At 53.3% G+C, this 22,661-nt stretch overlaps 2 protein-coding genes across 12 annotated transcripts in view; both read left to right on the forward strand.

Annotated features, from left to right (window-relative positions):
- Positions 1–4,405: 4,405 nt before the first annotated feature.
- Positions 4,406–18,794, forward strand: NR1H2 (nuclear receptor subfamily 1 group H member 2). 8 transcript variants are annotated; one of them, XM_054250560.2, is made up of 10 exons: positions 4,406–4,729; positions 12,577–12,684; positions 13,372–13,467; positions 13,557–13,694; positions 14,024–14,314; positions 14,395–14,666; positions 14,872–15,051; positions 15,629–15,728; positions 17,806–18,014; positions 18,258–18,794. In XM_054250560.2, exons 3-10 carry the CDS (start codon positions 13,425–13,427, stop codon positions 18,402–18,404), a joined length of 1,380 nt encoding a protein of 459 aa, XP_054106535.1. In that variant the 5' UTR covers positions 4,406–4,729; positions 12,577–12,684; positions 13,372–13,424; the 3' UTR covers positions 18,405–18,794. The 8 variants fall into 8 exon arrangements, with proteins under 8 accessions (XP_054106535.1, XP_054106531.1, XP_054106534.1 ...); XM_054250556.2 differs by having other exon boundaries at positions 13,406–13,467; XM_054250559.2 differs by lacking the exon at positions 4,406–4,729 and adding an exon at positions 12,317–12,438.
- Positions 18,795–20,093: 1,299 nt separating this feature from the next.
- The window catches only part of POLD1 (DNA polymerase delta 1, catalytic subunit), a 32,976-nt gene continuing 30,408 nt past the window's right edge, over positions 20,094–22,661 (forward strand). For 3 of the 4 annotated variants that reach the window (XM_054250553.2, XM_078359516.1, XM_078359517.1), the window contains exon 1: positions 20,094–20,147. The gene's annotated coding sequence lies outside the window, so the exon portion shown is untranslated. Of the gene's footprint in view, positions 20,148–21,809; positions 21,929–22,661 lie in introns of all 4 variants that reach the window. The other variant, XM_054250554.2, reaches the window with a different exon arrangement.

Here is a 22,661-nt window from a genome sequence, read left to right on the forward strand (position 1 = left end):
TTGCAGTGAGCCGAGGCTGTGCCACTGCACTGCAGCCTGGGCAACAGAGCAAGACTCTCTCAACAGCAACAACAGAGAGAGAGAGAAAGAGAAAAAAGAAGGAAGGAAGGAGGGAGGGAAGGAAGGAGGGAGGGAGGGAAGGAAGGAAGGAGGGAAGGAAAGGAAGGAAGGAGGGAGGGAAGGAAGGAAAGAAGGAAGCAAGGAGGGAGGGAGGGAAGGAAGGAAGGAGGGAAGGAAGGAAGGAAGGAGGGAAGAAAGGAAAGAAGGAAGGAAGGAAGGAGGGAGGGAAGGAAGGAGGGAAGGAAGGAAGGGGGAAGGAAGGAAGGAAGGAGGGAGGGAAGGAAGGAGGGAAGGAAGGAAGGAGGGAAGGAAGGAAGGAAGGAGGGAGGGAAGGAAGGAGGGAAGGAAGGAGGGAAGGAAGGAAGGAAGGAAGGAGGGAGGGAAGGAAGGAGGGAAGGAAGGAAAGAAGGAAGGAAGGAGGGAGGGAAAGAAGGAGGGAAGGAAGGAAGGAAGGAGGGAAGGAAGGAAGGAAGGAGGGAAGGAAGGAAAGAAGGAGGGAAGGAAGGAAAGAAGGAAGGAAGGAGGGAGGGAAAGAAGGAGGGAAGGAAGGAAGGAGGGAAGGAAGGAAGGAAGGAAGGAGGGAAGGAAGGAGGGAAGGAAGGAGGGAGGGAAAGAAGGAGGGAAGGAAGGAGGGAAGGAAGGAAGGAGGGAGGGAAGGAAGGAGGGAAGGAAGGAAGGAGGGAGGGAAGGAAGGAAGGAGGGAAGGAAGGAAAGAAGGAAGGAAGGAGGGAGGGAAGGAAGGAGGGAGGGAAGGAAGGAGGGAAGGAATGAAGGAAGGAGTGAAGGAAGGAAGGAAAGAAGGAAGGAAGGAGGGAGGGAAGGAAGGAAGGAAAGGAAGGAGGGAGGGAAGGAAAGAAGGAAGGAAGGAGGGAAGGAAGGAAGGAAAGAAGGAAGGAAGGAGGGAGGGAAGGAAAGAAGGAAGGAAGAAGGAAGGAAGGAAGGAGGGAAGAAAGGGAGGAGGAGGAGGAATTTATTAAAAGTCTACACCTTAATTTTGTCTTTTCATTTTGAACTTTTAGCTGTTTGTATTTATATCTATTGTACTATCTGTGTCTTAAACAGTTGTAGTTATTTTTGATTGGTTCATCCTTTAGTTTTTCTACTGAGATTCGTTCACACACCACGTTGACACTGTTCCCCTGTTTTTCTGTGTGCTGTCAGTGAGTTCTGCACCTTCAGATAACGTTTTCTCACCCATTAACGTGCGTTTCCTTCTGATGCAAGTACTGCCTTTAGCATTTCTTGCAGGATAGGTCTGGCGTTGATTGAATTCCTCAGCTTCGTTTTTCTGGGAAAGTCTTTATTTTTCCTTCCTACTTAAGGGATATTTTTGCTGGATATGCTCTTCTGGGGTAAAAGGTTTATTCCTTCAGCACCTTAAATATGTCCTGCCGTCCTCTCCTACCTGTGAGGTCTCCGCGGAAATGTCTGCTGCCAGATGTACTGGAGGTCCGTTGTATGTTGTTTCTTTTCTCTTGCCGTTTGTAGGAATTTTGTACAATCTCTACCTCCTCTTTAAGGCCAATAACGCTCAGATTTTTGCTTTTTTAAAGGCTATTTTCTAGCTCTTGTAGGCCAGGCTTCATTGTTTTTTATTTTAATAAAAAAAAAATTTTTGGAGACAGAGTCTTGCTCTGTTACCCAGGCTGGAGTGCAGTGGCATGATCTCAGCTTACAGCAACCTCCACCTCCTGGGTTCAAGCAATTCTAGTGCCTCAGCCTCCCAAGTAGCTGGGATTACAGGTGTGCACCACCACATCTGACTATTTTCTTGGATTTTAGTAGAGACAGGGTGTCCCCATGTTGTCCAGGCTAATCTCAAACTCCTAGCCTCAAGCGGTCCCACCGCCTTGGCCTCCCAAAGTGCTGGTATTACAGGCGCCAGTCGCTGAACCTGGCCTATTCTTCTCTCTGTTTCCTCTGACTGTGTGTCTTGTCTGTCTTCAGGCTCATTGAGTCTTGCTTCTGCTTGATTCATTCTGCTATTGAAAAGGCTTTGATGAAGTCTTCAGGATGCCAATTACATTTTTCCCTCCCTCCCTCCCTTCCTTCTTTTTTTTTTTTTTGAGACAGAGTCTCACTCTGTCACCCAGGCTGGAGTGCAGTGGTGCAATCTCAGCTGACTGAGTCTGACTGCAACTTCCACCTCCTGGGTTCAAGGGATTCTCTTGCCTCAGCCTCCCAAGTAGCTGAGATTATAGACTTGTGCCACCACGCTCAGCTAACTTTTGTATTTATAGTAGACATGGGGTTTCACCATTTTGGCCAGGCTGGCCTCGAACTCCTGACCTCATGTGATCCATCCGCCTCGGCCTCCCAAGGTGGCTCATCCCAACAGGCATGAGCCACCACATCTGGCCACATTTTTCAACTCTAGAATTTCTGCTTGATTCTTTTTAATTATTTTAATCTCTTTGTTAAATTTATTTGATGGAATCTGAATTCCTTCTCTGTGTTATCTTGAATTTATTTGAGTTTCCTCAAAATGGCCATTTTATTATTTTTATTTATTTTTTTTTTTGAGATGGAGTCTCACTCTGTCACCCAGGTTGGAGTGCAGTGGCATGATCTTGGCTCACTGCAACCTCCACACCCCGAATTCAAGTGATTCTCCTGCCTCAGACTCCCGAGTAGCTGGGATTACAGGCATCTGCCACCTCGCCTGGCTCATTTTTGTGTTTTTAGTAGAGATGAGGTTTCACCATCTTGGCCTGGCTGGTCTTGAACTCCTGACCTTGTGATCCACCTGCCTCAGCCTCCCAAAGTGCTGGGATTACAGGCGTGAGCTACTGCATCCGGCCAGCTATTTTAAATTCTCTGTCGAAAGGTCACATATCTCTGTTTCTCAAGGATTGGTCCTTAGTGGTTTATTTGGTTCGTTTGGTAAGGTCATTTATTCCTGGATGGTCTTGATGCTTATAGATGTTCATTGGTGGCTGGGCACTGATGAGTTAGCTATTTATTTATTTAATTAATTTAGTGAGATGGAGTTTTGCTTTTGTTGCCCAGCTGGAGTGGAATGGCACAATCACAGCTCACTGCACCTTCTGCCTCCCAGGTGCAAGCGATTCTCCTGCCTCATCCTCCCCAGTAGCTGGGACTACAGGCACCTGCCACCATGCCTGGCTAATTTTTGTATTTTTGGTAGAGACGGGGTTTCATCATGTTGGTTAGGCTGGTTTCCTACTCCTAACCTCAGATGATTCTCCCAACTCAGCCTCCCAAAGTGCTGACACATTACAGACATGAGCCACTGCACCTGGGCATGTTCGGTGTTTACTGTAGTCTGCAGACAAGGCTTCTCTGTACCTGTCCTTCTTGGGGAGGCTTCAAAGGTACTTGGATGTTGTGATCTCAGCCATGTCTGCATTAGGGGGCACCCCAAGCCCATGAATGCTGTGGTTCTTGCAAACTCATAGAGGTACTGCTGGATAAAGGATCCAGAAGAATTATCTGGATTACCAGGCAGAGACTCTTGTTCTCACCTGAAGTCGGGAGTTCAAAACCACCCTGGCCAACATGGTGAAACCCCGTCTCTACTAAAAAAAAAAAAAAAAAAAAAAATTAGCTGGGTGTGGTGACAGGTGCCTGTAATCCCAGCAACTCGGAAGGCTGAGGCAGGATAATCACTTGAACCCGGGAGGCGGAGCTTGCAGTGAACCAAGATTGCGCTTCCACACTCCAGCCTGGGGAACAGAGGGAGACTCCGTCTCGAAAAGAAAAAAAAAAAAAAAAAGAAAGAAAAGGCTAGGTGAAGTGGGGTGTATTTGGGAGGCTGGGGGTGTCATCCTAGCCCTTTGGGAGGCTGAGACAGGAGGATCGCTTGAGGCTGGGAGTTGGAGACCAGTCTGGGCAACAAAGGGAGACACTGTCTGTACAAAAATGTTTTAAATTGGGCGTAGTGGCACACTCCTGTAGACCCAGCTACTGGGGAACGTGAGGCAGGAGGATCACTTGAGCCCAGGAGGCTGAGGCTGCAGTGAGCCGTGAGCATGACACTCTGCACTCCATCCCGAGCGACAGAGTGAGACACTGTATCAGTAGAAATAAATACATAAGTAATGGTAAAGACTCACTTTGTGAATTCCTTGCCCTGGGGGATTTTCCTGAAACAGCTGACTGTGTCTCTGATAACTCTTACCACCCCCCGCTTTGTTTTCTCAGTCAGAGCACTCGATTTAGGGCCCTTCAATTCGCCCCCCGACTCTTTCCGGCGGCAGCACCTCATCCAACTCCACGCAAGCGCCCCTAGTTTCTGAGAGGCCGCGCCTGCAAATTCACACGTGGCCACACGGTGGTGCTGTGGGCCTGTTTTCCCAGCCAACATTCCCCAGCCGCCACCTCTATTTCTAGAGCTGGACTACTGTAACACCATGCTCTTTCCAGCTTCCCATTCCAGGCTTCCGCCCTAGCGGTTCCTACCGCCTGGAATGCCGACTTGCTCGCTTTCTGCACCCTATGGGAAAGGAGCAGAACAGAGCTTCCTCCTTAACTCCCCTGCCCGGGCTTACTGGGAGGTCTTCTGCTGAATATGGCCCTGCCAGTGGGACCTGGATCTCCCCATCTTATCTCTCATAGGGATGTGACCAGGTCGGCCTCCACCATCAGAGGAGCACCATCTCCAGAGTCGCCCAACACAATCTCTCCTGAAGCCTCCGGATGTCATTAGGTAAAGCATTGCGAGATTTTTAAACCCGTCACTTTATTTACTAAAATAACCTGGTAAGAATTATCGCCCACTTTACGGGGTTGGGGGGCGGGTGCTGCGGTGCAGGTGGGGGTCAAGAGGAGGCAGTCCAGGTGTACTTGGAAGGCAACTGAACCTGGTTCTTGAAGCTCCAGACAGGAAGTAATCTACCCAGATGCCTTGCATTGTCTTTGCCCGGATTACTTTTGCTCCCGTTCCATTGGCGGGAATCTGTCACGTGGTTGCTCCTGGCTGCAAGGACGACTGGGAAATGTAGTCCAGTTGTGTGTCCAAACGCAATGTCTTTGGGTGACTCAGCCACTGTGGGCCACATCTGACCCCACAGGGCATCAAATTCGGACCCACCTTTCCTCTATGATCTTATATTGCACCTTCCCGTGGTCTTGCATTAGTTTTTTTGTTTTTGTTTTTTTGAAGTGGAGTCTTGCTCTGTCGTCCAGGCTGGAGGGCAATGGCGGTGATCTCAGCCCACTGCAACCTTGTCTTCCCAGGTTCAAGCAATTCTCCTGCCAATTTTTATATTTTTAGTAGAGATATGGTGTTGCCATGTTGGCCACAGTGGTCTTGAACTCCTAACCTCAGGTGATCTGCCCACCTTGACCTCCCAAAGTGTTGCGATTACAAGTGTGAGCCACTGTGCCCTGCCCTCACATTAATTTTAATGGGAAAAATTGCAATTACTTTTGGACAAACCTAATAGTAGATGCTGTCATTTACCAGATTTCAGCCTAATATCCTTGGCATAAATTTGCAAATATAGGCCAGGCACGGGGGCTCACACCTGTAATCCCAGCACTTTGGAAGGCTGAAGCAGGCAGATCACTTGAAGTCAGGAGTTCAAGACCAGCCAGCCAACATGGCAAAATCCTATCTCTACTAAAAATACAAAAATTAGCTGGGCGCGGTGGCTCAAGCCTGTAATCCCAGCACTTTGGAAGGCTGAAGCAGGCAGATCACTTGAAGTCAGGAGTTCAAGACCAGCCAGCCAACATGGCAAAATCCTATCTCTACTAAAAATACAAAAATTAGCTGGGCGCGGTGGCTCAAGCCTGTAATCCCAGCACTTTGGGAGGCCGAGGCGGGCGGATCACAAGGTCAAGAGATCGAGACCATCCTGGTCAACATGGTGAAACCCCGTCTCTACTAAAAATACAACAAATTAGCTGGGCATGGTGGTGCGTGCCTGTAATCCCAGCTACTCAGGAGACCGAGGCAGGAGAACTGCCTGAACCCAGGAGGCGGAGGTTGTGGTGAGCTGAGATCGCGCCATTGCACTCCAGCCTGGGTAACAAGAGCTAAACTCTGTCTCAAAAAAAAAAAAAAAAAAAAAAATCAGCCAGGTATGGTGGTGTGCACCCATAGTCCCAGTTGCTTGGGGTGGGGGTTGGGGGCAGCGCTGAGGTGGGAGGATCTCTTGAGCTAGCAAGGTCAAGGCTTCAGTGAGCCAAGACTGCACCACTGCACTCTAGGCTGGGTGAGAAAGTGATACCCTGTCTCAAAAAAAAAAAAAAAAAAAAAGGAAGGAAGGGAGGAAGGGAGGCAGAAAGGGCTAGGCATGGTGGCTCACACTCCAGCCTGGGTGACAGAGCGAGACTTTGTGAAGAAAAGAAAGAAAGAAAGAGATGGAGAGGGAGAGAGGGAGGGAGGGAGAAAAGGGAAGGAAGGAAGGAGAAGAGGAGGAGAAGAAAGAAAGATGGAAGGAGGGAAAGAAGGAAGGAGGGAAGGAAGGAGAGGAGGAGAAGAAAGAGAAAGAAGAAAGAAAACATAAAGGAGGAGGAGGAGAAATAGGGAAAAAAGACAGATAAAAACAAATGTTGGTGTGGATGTGGAGAAACTGAAGCCCTGGTAGTGGGGATAATGCACGCAGTCTCGCAGTGTGGTAGTTATTAAAAGAAAAAAAATTATTTTTGAGACAGTTTAGCTCTTGTTGCCCAGGCTGGAGTGCAATGGCTCAATCTCTGCTCACCGCAACCTCCGCCTCCCGGGTTCAATCAATTCTCCTGCCTCAGCCTCCTGAGTAGGCTGGGATTACAGGCACGCACCACCACACCCGGCTAACTTTGTATCTGTAGTAGAGATGGAGTTTCTCCATGTTGGTCAGACTGGTCTTGAACTTCTGACCTCAGGTGATCCGCCCGCCTTGGCCTCCCAAAGTGCTGGGATTACAGGCGTGAGCCACCACTACTGGCCTCAAAATTTTTTATCTTTCTTTCTTTTTTTTTTTTTTTCTGAGACAGAGTCTTTCTCTGTTGCCCAAGGTGGAGTGCAGTGGCATGATCTCCGCTCACTGCAGCCTCCACCTCCTAGGTTCGAGTAATTCTGCCTCAGCCTCCCGAGTACCTGGAACTCCAGCGCACAACCATGCCCGGCTAATTTTTTTTGTATTTTTAATGGAGATGGGGTTTCACCACATTGGCCATACTGGTCTCGAACTCCTGACATCAGATGATCTGCCCTCCTCAGCCTCCCAGTGTACTGGGATTACAGGTGTGAGCCCCCGCGCCCAGCCAACTCAAAAGGTTAAATACAAGCCGGGCATGGTGGCTCATGAATGGCATCCCAGCACGTTGGCAGGCTGAGGTGGGAGGATTGCTTGAGCCCGGGAGTTCCAGACCAGCCTGAGCAACACAGTCAATCTCTGTCTCTACAAAAGAATTAGCCGGGCCTGCTAGTGCACACTGTAGACCCAGCTACTCCAGAGACTGACGTGGGAAGATCGCTTGAGCCCAGGAGGTCAAGGCTCTAGTGATCTGTGACCATGCCACCCCGCTCCAGCCCGAGTGACAGAGTGAGACCTTGTCTCAACACAAAACAAAACAAAGCAAAAAGTTAAACACAGAGTTCCTGCATGACCCAGCATTCCCACTCGAAGTTCAAATGAGAACATATGTCTACACAAAAACTTGTACAAGAATGTTCATAGCAGCATTGCAGCCAAGAATAGAAACATCCCACCTGTCCACTGACTGATGAATGGGTAAGTAAAAGGTGGTGTAGCAGCCGGGTGCGGTGGTTCACACCTGTAATCCCAGCACTTCGGGAGGCCTCGGTGGGTGGATCACCTGAGGTCAGGAGTTTGAGACCAGCCTGGCCAACATGGTGAAACTCCATCTCTACTAAATATACAAAAATTAGGCTGGGCCTGGTGGTTCATGCCTATAATCCTAGCACTTTGGGAGGCTGAGGCGAGCAGATCATGAGGTCAGGAGATCAAAACCATCCTGGCTAACATGGTGAAACCCCATCTCTACTGAAAATACAAAAAAATCGCTGGGCATAGTGGCACATGCCTGTGATCCCAGCTACTTAGGAGGCTGAGGCAGGAGAATCGCTTGAACCCAGGAGGTGGAGATTGCAGTGAGCTGAGATCGTGCCATTGCACTCCAGCCTAGGTGACAAGAGCAAAACTCAAAAGGAAAAAAAAAAAAGATTTCTATTGCTGAAAAAAAGAAGAAAAAAAAGAACGATTTCTTCTGTTTTACCAGCAGGTCAGCTGAGCCTGAGTGCAATGTGACTTGCCCCTGAAGGGTCGTAACTCCTGTTCGGCCTATTTCAGGGCTCATGCCTATAATTCCAGCACTGTGGGAGGCCAAGGTGGGCAGGTCACTTGAGTCCGTGAGTTCAAGAACAGCCTAGGCAACATGACAAAACCCCATCTCTACCAAAAATACAAAAACTTAGCCAGGTGTGGTGGCTCATGCCTGCAGTTGCAGATACTCTCAAGGCTGAGGTGGGAGGATCACCTGAGCCCTGGAGGTCAAGGCTGCAATGAGCCAAGATGACACCACTGCACTCCAGCCTGGACAACAGAGTGAGACCTTATCTCAAAAGAAAAAGGAGAGTATAAATATAGTTCCACCATATCCAGCCCCTCATTTTTATGCTTTTACCTCATTTAGTCATAAGAGCAAGGCAACAAGGTCGGCACTCTTGATACTGGTGGGCGAGGGGAAGCCCTGAAACCCTCATGTGGGACGTCCACCCAACCACCGTCCAAGCTCTTGACACCATTTCGGGAAGGAACTCAAGGACAGATGGGGTGTGAAAATGCTGAAAGTACAAAGAGGTATTGCAAAGTGAAAAGTACACACTCAACAAAGAGAAGTGCGGGTGGACTCGAGAGTCCTTCCGTCTTCATGCTGCTAAGGAAAAAAAAAAGAGAGTCTCGCGGGGCGGGGGGGATTGGGGCTGCTGCCTTTAATCAAGGAGTGGAATCTTCGTGAAGATTCCTACAAAAGAGGAGATTTTTTGGCTGGGCGTGGTGGCTCACGCCTGTAATCCAAGCACTTTGGAGGCCAAGGTAGGTGGATCACCTGAGGTCGGGAGTTCAAGACCAGCCTGACCAACATGGTGAAACCTCGTCTTGGGGGGGAAAAACAAGAAGATTTTTTTTTTCTTTTTGAGATGGAGTTTTGCTCTTGTTGCCCAGGCTGGAGTACACTGGCATGATCTCAGCTCAGTGCAACCTCCGTGGTGCAGGTTCAAGTGATTCTCCTGCCTCTGCCTCCTGAGTAGCTGGGATTGCCCACACTTGGAATTGCAGGCACTGGCCACCACACCTGGCTAATTTTTGTATGTTTAGTAGAGACGGGGTTTCACCGTGTTGGTCAGGCTGGTCTCAACTCCCGACCTCAGGTGATCCGCCCATCTCAGCCTCCCAAAGTGCTGGGATTACAGGCATGAGCCACCGCGGCCGGCCGATAGAGGAGATTTTTGAGAACTGTGGTGCCACTCAGTTTTACACCAAATGTGGATCTTCCTGAATTGTCCTGGCGCGGGTGGGTGTGTGTTAATGAAAATATAATGAGGTTCTGGGTGAGACCTAGGTCGGATGTAAGGCCTTGTTGGGTCCATTGGTTCTTAGCCAGCTTGGTCCACACCTAGGGTTTTCCAGAGTCTTATCAGCTCCTACCTGCAGCAACTATTTCAACAATTTCCTTTTGCTATTCATGTGAAACTGCGGCCTGGAATTTTCTATTCTCTTGTGACCACCCTTTATTATTCCTGTTTCACTTTTTCTTTTTTCTTTTTTTTTGGAGACACAGTCTCACTCTGTCACCCAGGCTGGAGTGTAGTGGCACAATCTCAGCTCACTGCAACTTCTGCCTCCCGTCAAGTGATTCTCCTGCCTCAGCCTCCTGAGTAGCTGGGATCACAGACATGTACCACCACGCCTGGCTAATTTTTGTGTTCTTAGAAGAGACAGGGTTTCACTATGTTGGCCAAGCTGGTCTTGAACGCCTGACCTCAAGTGATCCATCCGCCTAAGTCTCCCAAAGTGCTGGGATGACAGGCGTGAGCCACCGCACCCAACCTCCTGTCTCACTCTTGTTTGTAATTTCCAGGCAAGGAAACTGAGGCGTAGGGAGGTTAGGGAACTTGGCTCAGTGTTACACAGGAAGGGATAGAGATGCCAGGTTCTGCCATCTCCAATGCTCATGTTAACCACTCATTTCGCTTCTAACATCCCTGGGTGGAAAAGTCCACAGTCTCAAAGGATGGGCCTGAGTGGACAAAATAAGTTACAAAAGAACATGGATCACATATTCCCATTTTTTTTTAAAGGCATGCACATATGTCAGCGGCATTCCAACCACAGCAATTCTGTCTTGAATAGGAGCTTGGCAAAATAAGGCTGAGACCTACTGGGCTGCATTCCCAGGAGGTTAAGGCATTCTTAGTCACAGGATGAGATAAGAGGTTGGCACAAGATACAGGTTACAAAGAGCTTGCTGATAAAACACCATATGCAGTAAAGAAGCCAGCCAATCCCACCAAAACCAAGATGGCGAAGAGAGTAACCTCTAGTCGTCCTCATGGCTCATTATACACTGATTATAATAGATTAGCATGCTACAAGTCACATCCACCAGCACTACAGCAGTTCACAGATGCCATGGCAACATCAGGAAGTTCCCCTATATGGTCTAAAAGGAGGAGGGACCCTCAGTTCTGAGAATTGTCCACCCTTTTCCTGGAAAACCTAGAACCATGACTCAGTTTGTCCTGTGGCCCCCACGCGGAAGCCGACTCAGCACAGTGAGGCAGGAACACGGGGTCTGGAGGCAGGGAACATAAGGCCAATTCACAATTTCCTTCAGCTATGACAGGAAATATCCTCTCCAGGGGGCATAGGCCAAGGAAATAAATAACTTTGTAACTTTACTTCATCCTCTTCATTTACATTGGGCATACCCCAAGTAACCAATGGAATCCTCTAGAGGGTATTTAAATTTCCAAATACTCTGTAACTGGCCCTTGAGCCCCTATGCTCCACCTGCTCCCACACTGTGGAGTGTACTTTCATTTCCAATAAATCCCATCATTCCTTCCTTGCTTTGTTTTCGCGTTTTGTCCAATTCTTTGCTGAAGACACCAAGAACCTGGACACCCTCTATGGGTGACAACAGAAGGACCCTTTTCCACACTCCTATGATTGCATCCTCAACCAGTCCGCAGCACCCATTCCCCTAGCCCTTGGTCCAGCAATCTATCCTTCAAAGACTCTCGTCTCTGAATTCTGGGGAAAGCTGATTTAAGAAACAAAACTCGTCTCCCATTCAGCCCGCTCTACATATATTAAACTCTATTGCAGTTCCCTCCTCTTGACAGACAAGCTCTATCTGGGCAGCAGGCAAGAAGAACCCATTTGGCCATTATGTTTTAAAATACATACTTCAAAAGCAGGGAAGAAAAAAAATAAAATACACATTTTCCTTTCCTTTCCTTTTTTTTTTTTTGAGACGAAGTTTCGCTGTGGTTGCCTAGGATGGACTGTAGTCGCGATCTCAGCTCACTGCAACCTCTGCCTCCCGGGTTCAAGTGCTTGTCCTGCCTCAGCCTCCCAAGTAGCTGGGATTACAGGCATGTGCCACCATGCCCACCTATTTTTAGCAGAGGTATTGGCCAGGCTGGTCTCTAAATCTCTTGATTGAGATGTTTGAGACCAGCCTGACCAACATGGTGAAACCCTGTCTCTACTTAAAATACAAAACAAAAAAAAAAAAAAAAAAAAAAAAAGCTGGGCGTGGTGGCAGGTGCCTGTAATCCCAGCTACTCAGGAGGCTGAGGCACGAGAATCTCTTGAACCCAGGAGGCGGAGGTTGCAGTGAGCTAAGATCACATCACTGCACTCCAGCCTGGGGTAACAGAGTGAGATTCAGTCTCCAAAAAAAAACAAATAAAAACAAATCAAACCAACAAGCAGCAGAACCCCAAAATCAGAAAACTTGTAAGGACCAAAAAAATGCAAACGTGCCTGAAATCAGTCATGTACGACAAGCAACTATAGCTTGGGTTTTGCCGCGGGCTCAGAGAAATGTCTGAATGAATTAAAGCCACAAAGGGCGGGTCTGGTTTGGCTCTGAGGTTCCCTGCCTAGCCAAGCCGCGAGGAAATGGGTCCGGAACTCTTGTGTCAAGTCCCAGCGGATCTACCCGGTAAAGTAAACTTCCGGCGAATATCCAACTTCCGTGCGGGGCAGCCACTTCGGCTGGTCCTAAGCGGACGGGAAGTTCGTCAACTTTTACGCTCCGCCCCCTTCCGGACGTGACGCACGGGCGGGGTTGCCGGAAGAAGTGGCGAAGTTACTTTTGAGGGGACTCGAGTAGCGGCGGTGTGTCAGGGGCTAAAGAGGAGGACGAAGAGAAGCAGAGCAAAGGGAGAGGCAGGTGCAGCCGAGAGTGGGGAGACGCGGGAGGAGCCCCGAACCCGGGGCTTCTCGGCGCCCCCCGCATGCTCTGCTCAGCCCCTTTCTCTCCTTCCATTCCCTTCCCACCGTAACTCGCGCCTCCCGCGGCTGTTTCCAGGGCAACAGGAGTAGTTCACTCCGCGAGAGGCCGTCCAGGAGACCCCCGCGCGCAGCCATGAGCCCCGCCCCCCGCTGGTGCTCGGAGAGGGGCGGGACCTGGAGTGAGGTGCGGGGGCGGAGCATGAATGGAGGAGGCGGGGTGGGGCATGATGGGCAAAGATGGGGCGGGACCTGAAGCGCGGGTCGGGGGCGGGGCATGAGGGAGGAGGCGGGGTTGGGGCGGGCATGCTGGGCGGAGATGGGGCGGGGCCTGAAACTAGGTTGTGGGGGCGGAACATCAAGGGAGGAGGTGGGGCGAGGCATGATGGGAGGAGATGGGGTGGGACCTGGAGCGAGGTTGTGGGGTGAGGCTTGAGGGGAAGGATGTGGATGTTGGAAGGCCCATGATGGGGGCTGACCAGGAAGGATGGGGGCGGAGCATAATGGGAGGAGGTGGGCTCAGAATGAGAAATAGGGGTGGTTGGGGCAGAAGTGAGGTGGAGTCTTATGAAGAGGAGGTTGGGGGAAACTAGATGGGAGGCTGTCAGGGCAGAGCATGATTGAAGGAGAATGGACCCTACATAGAAAGAGCAGGTGGATGGGCCCTGAGGGGTGGGTCCTAGAGCAGGGCTGGGGATTAAGACCAAGCTGAAGGCTGGCCTAGAACAGAACGGGGTGGGCCCTGTTAGAAGGATGGGGAGGGTTTGTAGGCTGGAAGGAACCAGGATTGTGGCTGGGGGTAGGGTCTCAGAGATGGAAGAAAGAGGGGAAGCCCTCTCAGGACCTGTAACAGACCTGACCCAACCCTTCTTAGCCCCGCAAGACTCTCAGTCCCCTGTATTCTACAGGCTGCTCCGTGACCCCACCATGTCCTCTCCCACCACGAGTTCCCTGGATGCCCCCCTGCCTGGTGAGTGAGTCTCTTCCCCTCCCTACCCAGCCCTTATTACACACTAGCAGAAGCTCACTGTACTTCTCCTGGATCCCACCCTCTTCCAGGAAATGGCCCCCCTCAGCCCGGCGCCCCCTCTTCTTCACCCACTGTAAAGGAGGAGGGTCCGGAGCCGTGGCCTGGGGGTCCAGACCCTGATGTCCCAGGCACTGATGAGGCCAGCTCAGCCTGCAGCGCGGACTGGGGTGAGACAGGGCCAAGGGATAGGGTTCTGGAGTTGATGTGGAGGTTTGGGGAGGGATTTAGGAAGGGAGAAAGAAACGGAGATGGGAATGGGAAGCCCCTGATCCTTGGTTTTTGTTCTTGCTTTCTCCTTGACATTTCGTCCTCTGCTTCATCCTTTGGGGTCCACTGACATACACATTTTTCTGAATTGCAATTTCCCTGAGTGTGAGCGGCACCTCCTCTCTCCCTCCATCCTCTGGTGCGTTGCCCGGGGATCTCCTCTGGGCCCATGCCTCTGGCTCCCGTGTCTCCTTGTGGCTCTCTCATGGCCTTTGCCTACCCACCCCAGTCATCCCAGACCCGGAGGAGGAGCCAGAACGCAAGCGAAAGAAGGGCCCAGCCCCGAAGATGCTGGGCCACGAGCTTTGCCGTGTATGCGGGGACAAGGCCTCTGGCTTCCACTACAACGTGCTCAGCTGCGAAGGCTGCAAGGGCTTCTTCCGGCGCAGTGTGGTCCGTGGCGGGGCCAGGCGTTATGCCTGCCGGGGCGGTGGAACCTGCCAGATGGACGCTTTCATGCGGCGCAAGTGCCAGCAGTGCCGGCTGCGCAAGTGCAAGGAGGCAGGGATGAGGGAGCAGTGTGAGTGCGGCGGGAGGGGGTGGTGCTGGCCTGGCCCCGCCCACCCCTGGGGTTCTGCTGAGGCCTGCATCTCCCTTCAGGCGTCCTCTCTGAAGAACAGATCCGGAAGAAGAAGATTCGGAAGCAGCAGCAGCAGCAGTCACAGTCGCCGTCGCCTGTGGGACCACAGGGCAGCAGTAGCTCAGTCTCTGGGCCTGGGGCATCCCCTGGGGGATCTGAGGCGGGCAGCCAGGTCTCCGGGGAAGGCGAAGGCGTCCAGTTAACAGCGGCTCAGGAACTAATGATCCAGCAGTTGGTGGCAGCCCAGCTGCAGTGCAACAAACGCTCCTTCTCCGACCAGCCCAAAGTCACGGTACTGACCCCTCCACAGCCTTAAGTGTGATGATCCCAGCGGGGCAGAGCTGGCTGGGCCATCACCCAGGGTGTGGGAGAATGAGGCTCCAGAGGGCAGGGGCTTTGGGAGGAGGGTCCCTCAGGGTGCAGGTGTGGCCTCAAGGTGGCTTCCCGGACGTAGGCTCACAAACCCCTGGGAGTGACCCTGGTCTCCTGTGTCCTAGCCCTGGCCCCTGGGCGCAGACCCCCAGTCCCGAGATGCCCGCCAGCAGCGCTTCGCCCACTTCACGGAGTTGGCCATCATCTCAGTCCAGGAGATCGTGGACTTCGCCAAGCAAGTGCCTGGTTTCCTGCAGCTGGGCCGGGAGGACCAGATCGCCCTCCTGAAGGCATCCACCATCGAGGTAATGGCCCATCTGCCCACCAGGAATCCCAGAGATAGCTCCAGGACAGATGCTGGAGGCAGAGTTAAGCAAGACCAGTCCTTGCCCTTACAGGATGACATTCCATGAGGAATAGAGTCTCCTATGAGCCAAGAAGAGAAAGGAAAAAGGGGCCAAGGCCGAGAAAATTGAGGATCAGGCTGGAGGGGCTATTTTAAAGAAAAGTTGCCTAAAAGTCTTTTCAGAGGAGTTGCCATTTGAGTCAAGTTAGGGATAACATATAAGTATTGAGCAGCTGCTGTTTGCCAGACTCCATTCCTAGTGTCGGCATATGGCAGAAAACAAAGATCAAACCTCCTGCCCCTATGCGTTGTGCCTGGGGAAAGAGTATCCTAAGGAGAGGGGTGTGCCGCGTGTGCGGAGTGGAGAAAGCTCGGCTGTCTCACGTGCTGGCTGCACGCTGGTGTGGCTGAGAGAGCAGCAGGGATGGGGTTGAGGGATAATCCTTGTGAGATTAGACCACCATTTGGGCCAGAAGCTGGGGAACTAGCATCTGAAGGGTCACAGGGCTTGAGCCCCCTCCCCCTGCCACCCTCAGATCATGCTGCTGGAGACGGCCAGACGCTACAACCATGAGACGGAGTGTATCACCTTCCTGAAGGACTTCACCTACAGCAAGGACGACTTCCACCGCGCAGGTAGGCCTGGGGAGGCTTCCGGGAGGGCTGGCGCCCCTGCTGGCTGGAAGACCTGGGGCCGTCTCATCCCTGTCGTAGTCTGTTTCTTTATCTCCAAAGTCGGGATGAGGGTTGAGCCAACATGAGAGTGAGAAGAGAGCATGTGCCGTGTGTGGTGGTGCGCGCCTGTAGTCCCAGCCACTCAGGAGGCTGAAGTGGGAAAATGGCTTGAGGCCAGAAGTTGGAGGCTGCTATGAGCCGTGATTGTGCCACTGCACTCCAGCCTGGCGACAGAGAAGACTATGTCTCTCTTTAAAGAAAGAAAAAGAATGTATTGAGTGCCGACTCTGTATGGTGGGTTGCGGTGGAAGCTGAGACAGAGGGGCCCCTGTTATCACATCAGCCATCTTGGTGTCTTGGTGGGCATTAGGAAGAGCATTGTCCCACCCCAGAACCTGGTCTCACCCGAGGGAGGCAGGCTGGAGTTCGTTCTATTGTGAAGCAGGCAGCCTTCCCCGCTGTCTAGGGCAGCACTGCTTCCTGCTCTCCAAAAGCACTGACTTGGGCATGGCACCTGGGCAGGTGGGCTTCTGGAAGAAGACCTGGGCAGTGAGAGGCACTGCCCAGGAAAAGAGTGGAGCAGCATTGGCAGCGCTGCAGAGCATGCGCCAGGGCCTCGCTCCCTCGTCGTCCCACAATCTGCCTGGGACCTCTCTGCATTTCTCAACATCTGTCTGAACCCCACCTTCTCCCCTTCCTCCAACCCCGGCCCTTTCACCACCCTAGACGGTCCCAGTAACCCTTTTATTTTAGTATGAGCTTTGCAGGGCAGGGCTGTGGGGAAGCTTTCTGGCAGGGGGTATTGGCGATTGCTAAAGCTCTGAGGTAGGGGAGAACCGGTGGTTTGGAGGAACTGCAGAGAGGCTTAGGCAGCTGGAGCCCAGGGAGATGGGGTGGAGAGGTTGGGAATCCCACCCTACCACCTCCCAGCCCCTGCTATGCTACCACCCTGGCTTCAGTCATTGCTCCCTGGAACACTGCTAGGGTCCCCTCGAGGAACCCCCTGCCTCCACCCACCTGATTGTGCTGTTCACAGTTGGGCAGAAGGGTCCCATCAGCACTTGAGGTTGCTCACGTGCCTCCTCTGCTCAGAACCTTCCATGGCTCACGTCTCACTGGGAGAAGAGCTAGAGTCCTCTGTGGCCCACAGAACCCTTTAGGGCCTGGCATCGCTCCCTCTCTGCTCTCAGCTCCTGCCCGCTCCTCCTCCTCTAGTACCCTGGCCTCTTACTGGAACTCATCCAGCATACTCCAGCCAAGGGCCTGTCTACTAGGGGAACCAACTGGTTTGCCCAGGACCTTCTCAGTTTAACACTGAGTCTCATGGCTTGGGCAGCCCCCTGTCCCAAGTCTTGGGAACAGCAGACAGTTGGTCACCCTCATGGAGCCTCAATCCCTCACCACCTTCGGGTTGATCACTGCTCCAGCGTTACCCACACACAGCCTTCCCTTCCCGCCCTGTGTTAAATAGAACCATGGCTCTCAGCGGGGCCTTCACCCTTCCGTGCACTGTTCTGTTCCATTGAACTCAGAGCCCTCTGACAGGTGGGCCTCTTACTGATGTGTTTGTCCGCTCTGCCCTCAAATGTCAGTGCTGGGGCCTGGCCCGTGGCAGGTACTCAGTGACGTTTGATGAAGGAACAAGTCAGTTTTGGGAATGAGTTGGGGCTTTAGCTTGAGCAGTGGAAGCCAGCAGAGGGACTGACACGGCGTGACCTAGGTTTTAAAAGCTTCCCTCTGCCTTTGTGAAGCGGGCAAGGATAGGACAGCAGAAGCTGCAGCCACCGCCCAGGTGGGGAGGGAGGGTGGTGATAGGATCAAGTACACTCTCATTATTCATCCCCTCCCTGGGCGGGATGTGTGGCACACCTATGTGCCAGCACTCTTATGGGCACCGGGGCACAGGTGGACAGAAATGACAAGAACTCTGTAATTACTGCTGTGTTCCCGGCCCCAGTGACTGTGGGCGGCGCCAGGGGCCAGGGTGTGGGGTCTGGTTTCGGGCTGAGGGAGTCACCGACGGCCACTCGCCCCACAGGCCTGCAGGTGGAGTTCATCAACCCCATCTTCGAGTTCTCACGGGCCATGCGGCGGCTGGGTTTGGACGATGCTGAGTACGCCCTGCTCATCGCCATCAACATCTTCTCGGCCGACCGGCCCAATGTGCAGGAGCCGGGCCGCGTGGAGGCGCTGCAGCAGCCCTACGTGGAGGCACTACTGTCCTACACGCGCATCAAGAGGCCGCAGGTAGGGGGCCGCAGAGCCGACTCGGTCCCGAGATCCATTCAGGCTGGGTTCTGGCACCGCGCTGCCATCCCCTAGGCAGAGTCTGTCTTCAGGCCCCGCCCTCCGGACGGGGAGCCAGGTCTAGTCCAAGCACAGGGGCGGGCCCTAAACTGGCTTCCATGCCTGGTCAGGGAGGGGCCCTCCTTTTGGTTGCGGTGGGCTGGCCTGGCAGGGTCTCAGCCGGCGCCCACCTGCTTCCCGCAGGACCAGCTGCGCTTCCCGCGCATGCTCATGAAGCTGGTGAGCCTGCGCACGCTGAGCTCCGTGCACTCGGAGCAGGTCTTTGCTCTGCGGCTACAAGACAAGAAGCTGCCGCCTCTGCTGTCCGAGATCTGGGATGTCCACGAGTGAGGGGCCAGCCACCGCCCCACAGCCTTGCCTGACCACCCTCCAGCAGATAGACGCCGGCACTCCTTTCTCCTCCTGGGATGGAAGGGGCCCCAGGCAGGGCCTGAGTCCCGCCAGCCCTCGGCCCTTGGGGTGAGCCCCAGTCCGGGTCCAGGAGGCTCCCTTCTTGCCCACTGAGTCTTCCAGAAGGGGAAAGGGTTACAGGTCCCGACCGCTGACCCTTCCCCCCTCATCCCTCCCTAGCTTACACCTCAAGCCCAGCACGCAGTGCACCTTGAACAGAGGGAGGAGAGGGCCCATGGTTTTCCCCCACAGCCTGGGAGACCAGGGGCTCCCCTCTTTCTCTGCTCCTTTTATTTAATAAAATCTAAAAACAAAAACAGGAAAATAAAATATGAATACAAGCCAGCCCAGAGCTGGAGTGTGAGATAGAGAGGGGGTGGGCTTCTAGGGTCCTCAGTGACACCAGGTCCCTAAACCTGATTCAGCAGGTGGGACTGGGTGTGGCACATACGGTTCCAGAGCTGGGTGTTGTGATGGCTGCTGTGGAGATACAGGACAGGGACCTCAGCCTCAGGGTCACCTCCCTGGACATGGTGAATCAGAACCCACACTTGAAGGATAAACAGGATGTAAGTGGATGAGGGGACCTGGACTTTTGTCCCAACAAGTGTTTGCTGAGGCCTCCTATGGGCCAGATACTGGGTTGGCCATTCTAGAGATGGAGACATCATTCACCTAGCAAATGTTTCCGGAGCATTTACGATACGTCAGGCACAATTCTAGGCACTGGAAACATCCGTGAACAAGAATAGACCCTCCTACCATACTGGGGGAAAGGGCACGGGCAGAATGTGAGGGCATAGGGGCTTTAATGAGGGCGGCACTGGCGGGGCTAGAGGAAATTAGGCATCACAACAAAGGTGATCGCTTGGACCTAAAACAAGAACCCGAGGGCTGAGTCTCCAAGTTGAGGAAACAGGAAGGTGAGGAGAGATCCAGCGAGTTTGCAATGAGAGCAAGCCGAGAAGTTCCTCCAATTCTTCGTCCCGCTGTGCCAGCTCAAGGAGCTGGATGGGCAGTTCCAATCAATGGCGAAAGTGGGGGTTGCATGGAGGGATGCAACTTAAAGGTACATTTGTTTGGGGCGGGGAACAGCGGAAATGAGAGTGGTTACAAACGATCACCTTATTCCAGGAGTAGTGTACCAAGCGCCCAAGTGTCACCACCGTGCGTTGAGTCTAGTCTACATATGGGGAAACTGAGGCCACGATGAAGGAGAAAAGGCCAGGACTCCACCATGTATCGGTCAGCCTCTGCGGGGACCTCTGGCATCAAGTCACCGGCTGGGCTGGTGGGCAGCGTCGGGTGGGGGGCGTGGGAGATGCGCGCGCAGCACCCGAGGTTGTCGGGGAGAGAACACAGCCGCGGCGCGCGCGGACAGCACGAGATCCTGAACGCAGTCGCCCAGCGGGGTGTGGCTTCGGGATTACGTCATGGGAGGCGGAGTTAGATAGTTTTTCAGCAAGGGGGCGAGGCCACTTCGCCGGCAGAGGGAGGGGGCAAGGCCTGCCCTGCAGATGAACGAGTGGGGCGTGGCTCGCTGCCCGGTTGGGCGTGGTCTCGCCCGCCTTCGGTCAGGCGGGGGCGTGGCCCGTCTCGGCGCGCCGCGGCTCTGGGCTTGCGCGCGCCGGAGTCAGAGGTCACGGCGGCGTAGGCTGTGGCGGGAAACGCTGTTTGAAGCGGGTGAGTAGAGGGAAGAAGGGGAGTTCGGGGCACTGGACCTGACAGGGAAGGGGGCTTGAGCAGCCAGGGCACATAGACACAAGAGAGGGTTGCGAGGACACCCCTTGGCCCGGGGTCGCGCAGGAGGGGGCAGGGGCCAGGGGTCTCCGGGGCGAGGGCGCGGGGACGCGCAGGACAAGGCCGGGGTGAAGGTGGAATTCCTCCTCGGGCAGGGGGCGCACGAGCCGGGCGCCGGGGGTGGGACCTGGCCCGGGAGGCGGGGGTGGGGGGGGGTCTGGGTGGTGCACGTGCGGGCTTGGTGTCATCCTTGATTCGGTAGGTGTTTGAGTGCTCTGTCCCAGGCGCTGCTCTGGAAGCAAGAACAAGTCAGAAGGTCCCTGCTTCGGGAAGACAGACGGTGGACAAGTGAAGAGTGTTAATAGTAGCAGTAAAGCAGTGCTCTTGGGCTCTGAGATACTCTCAGAAGGAAACTAACGCAATGTGATCATAGAGAAGAGCCTGCTTCTTTAGCTGGAGTGGCCGCTCTGGCACCCTAAATGCAAAGGCCCAGAGGTGGAAGGAGCTCGATGTATTTGTAGCAGGAGCCGATGGGACAAGAGAGAAATACAGATGAGGTCGGAGTTGTGATGGGGAACTAGGTCCTGTAGGACCCTGTAAACCTTGATATGAAATTTGGCTTTTATTCAAGGTTCATTGGGGAGCTCTGGGAGGGTTTGAGCGTGGAAACAACATGTATTCGCTCCGTTGGCCTCTGGGTGGAAATTGTACTGTAGCAGGAATAAGAGTGGAAGGAGGGAGAGCGTCCTGCAGGCAGAGAGAATCAGGCTCAGGTTACCTTTATGGGTGGAGCCAGGGGGCTGGCTGATGGACTGGGCGTGGGGCGGGGGGGAAGAGTCCAGGATGACTCTAAGTTTTGTGATTTGTGCAGCAGGCCGGATGGAGAGGGCTAGCGGAGACGCAGGTTGGGAGTGCCGCTCGAAGGTAGAGCATAGGGTGGGGAGTGAGTGGGCAGGGTTTGTTGCCTTGTCTCTCTCTCCTTTTTTTTCCCTTTAGAAATGGAGTCTCGCTCTGTCGCCCAGGCTGGAATGCAGTGGTGCGAACCTAGCTCATTGCAACCCCTGCCTCCTGGGTTCAAGTGATTCTCCTGCCTCAGCCTACTGAGTAACTGGGATTACAGGCGTGTCGCCATGCCTGGCTAATTTTAGTATTTTTAGTAGAGACAGGGTTTCGCCATGTTGGCCAGGCTGGTCTCGAACTCTTGACCTCAGGTGATCCACTCATCTCAGCCTCCCAGAGTGCTGAGATTTGCCACCGCGCCTGGCTACCTCTCTCTCCTTCCTGCACTTCCCCACCCAGGTGTCTCTTACCCCTAGAGAGGTTTCTTCCCTCTCCTGAAATGCTCTTCCCTCTCTTAAGTCCTTCTGACAGCTGCTCTTTGGACGGGCCCTCTGCTGAGCACTGGGGAGCCAGTAATCATCCATTTTAGTAGGAGGAGGACAGGAGATCTCAGTCCAGAGTGCGCTGGGCTATGGTGGAGCAGTGAAAGTCTTTGGGAGCTAAGAGAAGAACCTGGTGCTCAGGGAAGACTCACCAGAGTGGGTGATACTCACAGGGAGTTTCAACTCACATGTGTGTGGGTTTTTTTTTTGTTTTTTGTGACAGGGTCTTGCCTGTTGCCCAGGCTGGAGTGCAGTGGCATGATCTCAGCTCACTGAGTAACATCCACCTCCCAGGTGCAAGCGATTCTCCTGCCTCAGCCTCCTGTGTAGCTGGGATTACAGGTGTGTGCTAATATTTGTATTTTTAGTAGAGACGGGGTTTTGCTGTGTTGCCCACACTGGTCCCGAATCCCTGACCTCAAGTGATCCACCTGCCTTGGCCTCCCAAAGTGCTGGGATTACACATGTGAGCCACCACGCTTGGCCTAAACTCACATGAGTTGAAGTGACCAGACACTGTGCATGGTGATGCTGGAGACCCTGACTTGGGCAAGACGCTGACTTCTGTTCTTGAGGAGCTCACAGGCTGAAAGGATCTGAGCTCTGCTTGCACACGTGCAATAAAGAAAGTAGTACACGGCATTGCAGGAACCTTGAAGGGCAGCTGGTCAACCTGGTGGAGCTAAGCCTGAGCTGAGTCTCCAGATGCAGTGGAGTTTCATGCAGCAAACACTGCTCAAGGCCTCCTGGGGGTTCTGGCCCTGTGCTGGGTGATGGTAGGGTCCTAGGTGAGAGTCAGGCCTTGCTCTGCCATCTAGAGGCCCCTGGCCAGTAAGGGAGGCAGACATACACCCAGATAGTCCAAGGGCAACAGTCGCAGGGGCCTGGGGGAAGGACAAGGCCAAAAGTGTGGAGGTGAGCCTGGGCAACATAGCAAGACCCCATCTCTACAAAAAATACACAAACTGGCCAGGTGCAGTGGCTAACGCCTGTCATTCCAGCACTTCAGGAGGCCGAGGCGGGTGGATCACGAGGTCAGGAGATTGAGACCATCCTGGCCAACGTGGTGAAACCC

The sequence above is a fragment of the Callithrix jacchus genome, chromosome 22 (genome assembly GCF_049354715.1).
Source record: "Callithrix jacchus isolate 240 chromosome 22, calJac240_pri, whole genome shotgun sequence".
NCBI classification, from domain to species: Eukaryota; Metazoa; Chordata; class Mammalia; order Primates; family Cebidae; genus Callithrix; species Callithrix jacchus.

Coding starts and splice junctions, on each gene's coding strand:
- NR1H2 (XM_078359518.1), top strand. CDS start 12,775: ATGAGGGAGGAGGCGGGGTTGGGGCGGGCATGCTGGGCGGAGATGGGG. Junction 15,052..15,628: donor TGAAGGCATCCACCATCGAG/GTAATGGCCCAT, acceptor TGCCACCCTCAG/ATCATGCTGCTGGAGACGGC. Junction 15,729..17,805: donor GGACGACTTCCACCGCGCAG/GTAGGCCTGGGG, acceptor CTCGCCCCACAG/GCCTGCAGGTGGAGTTCATC.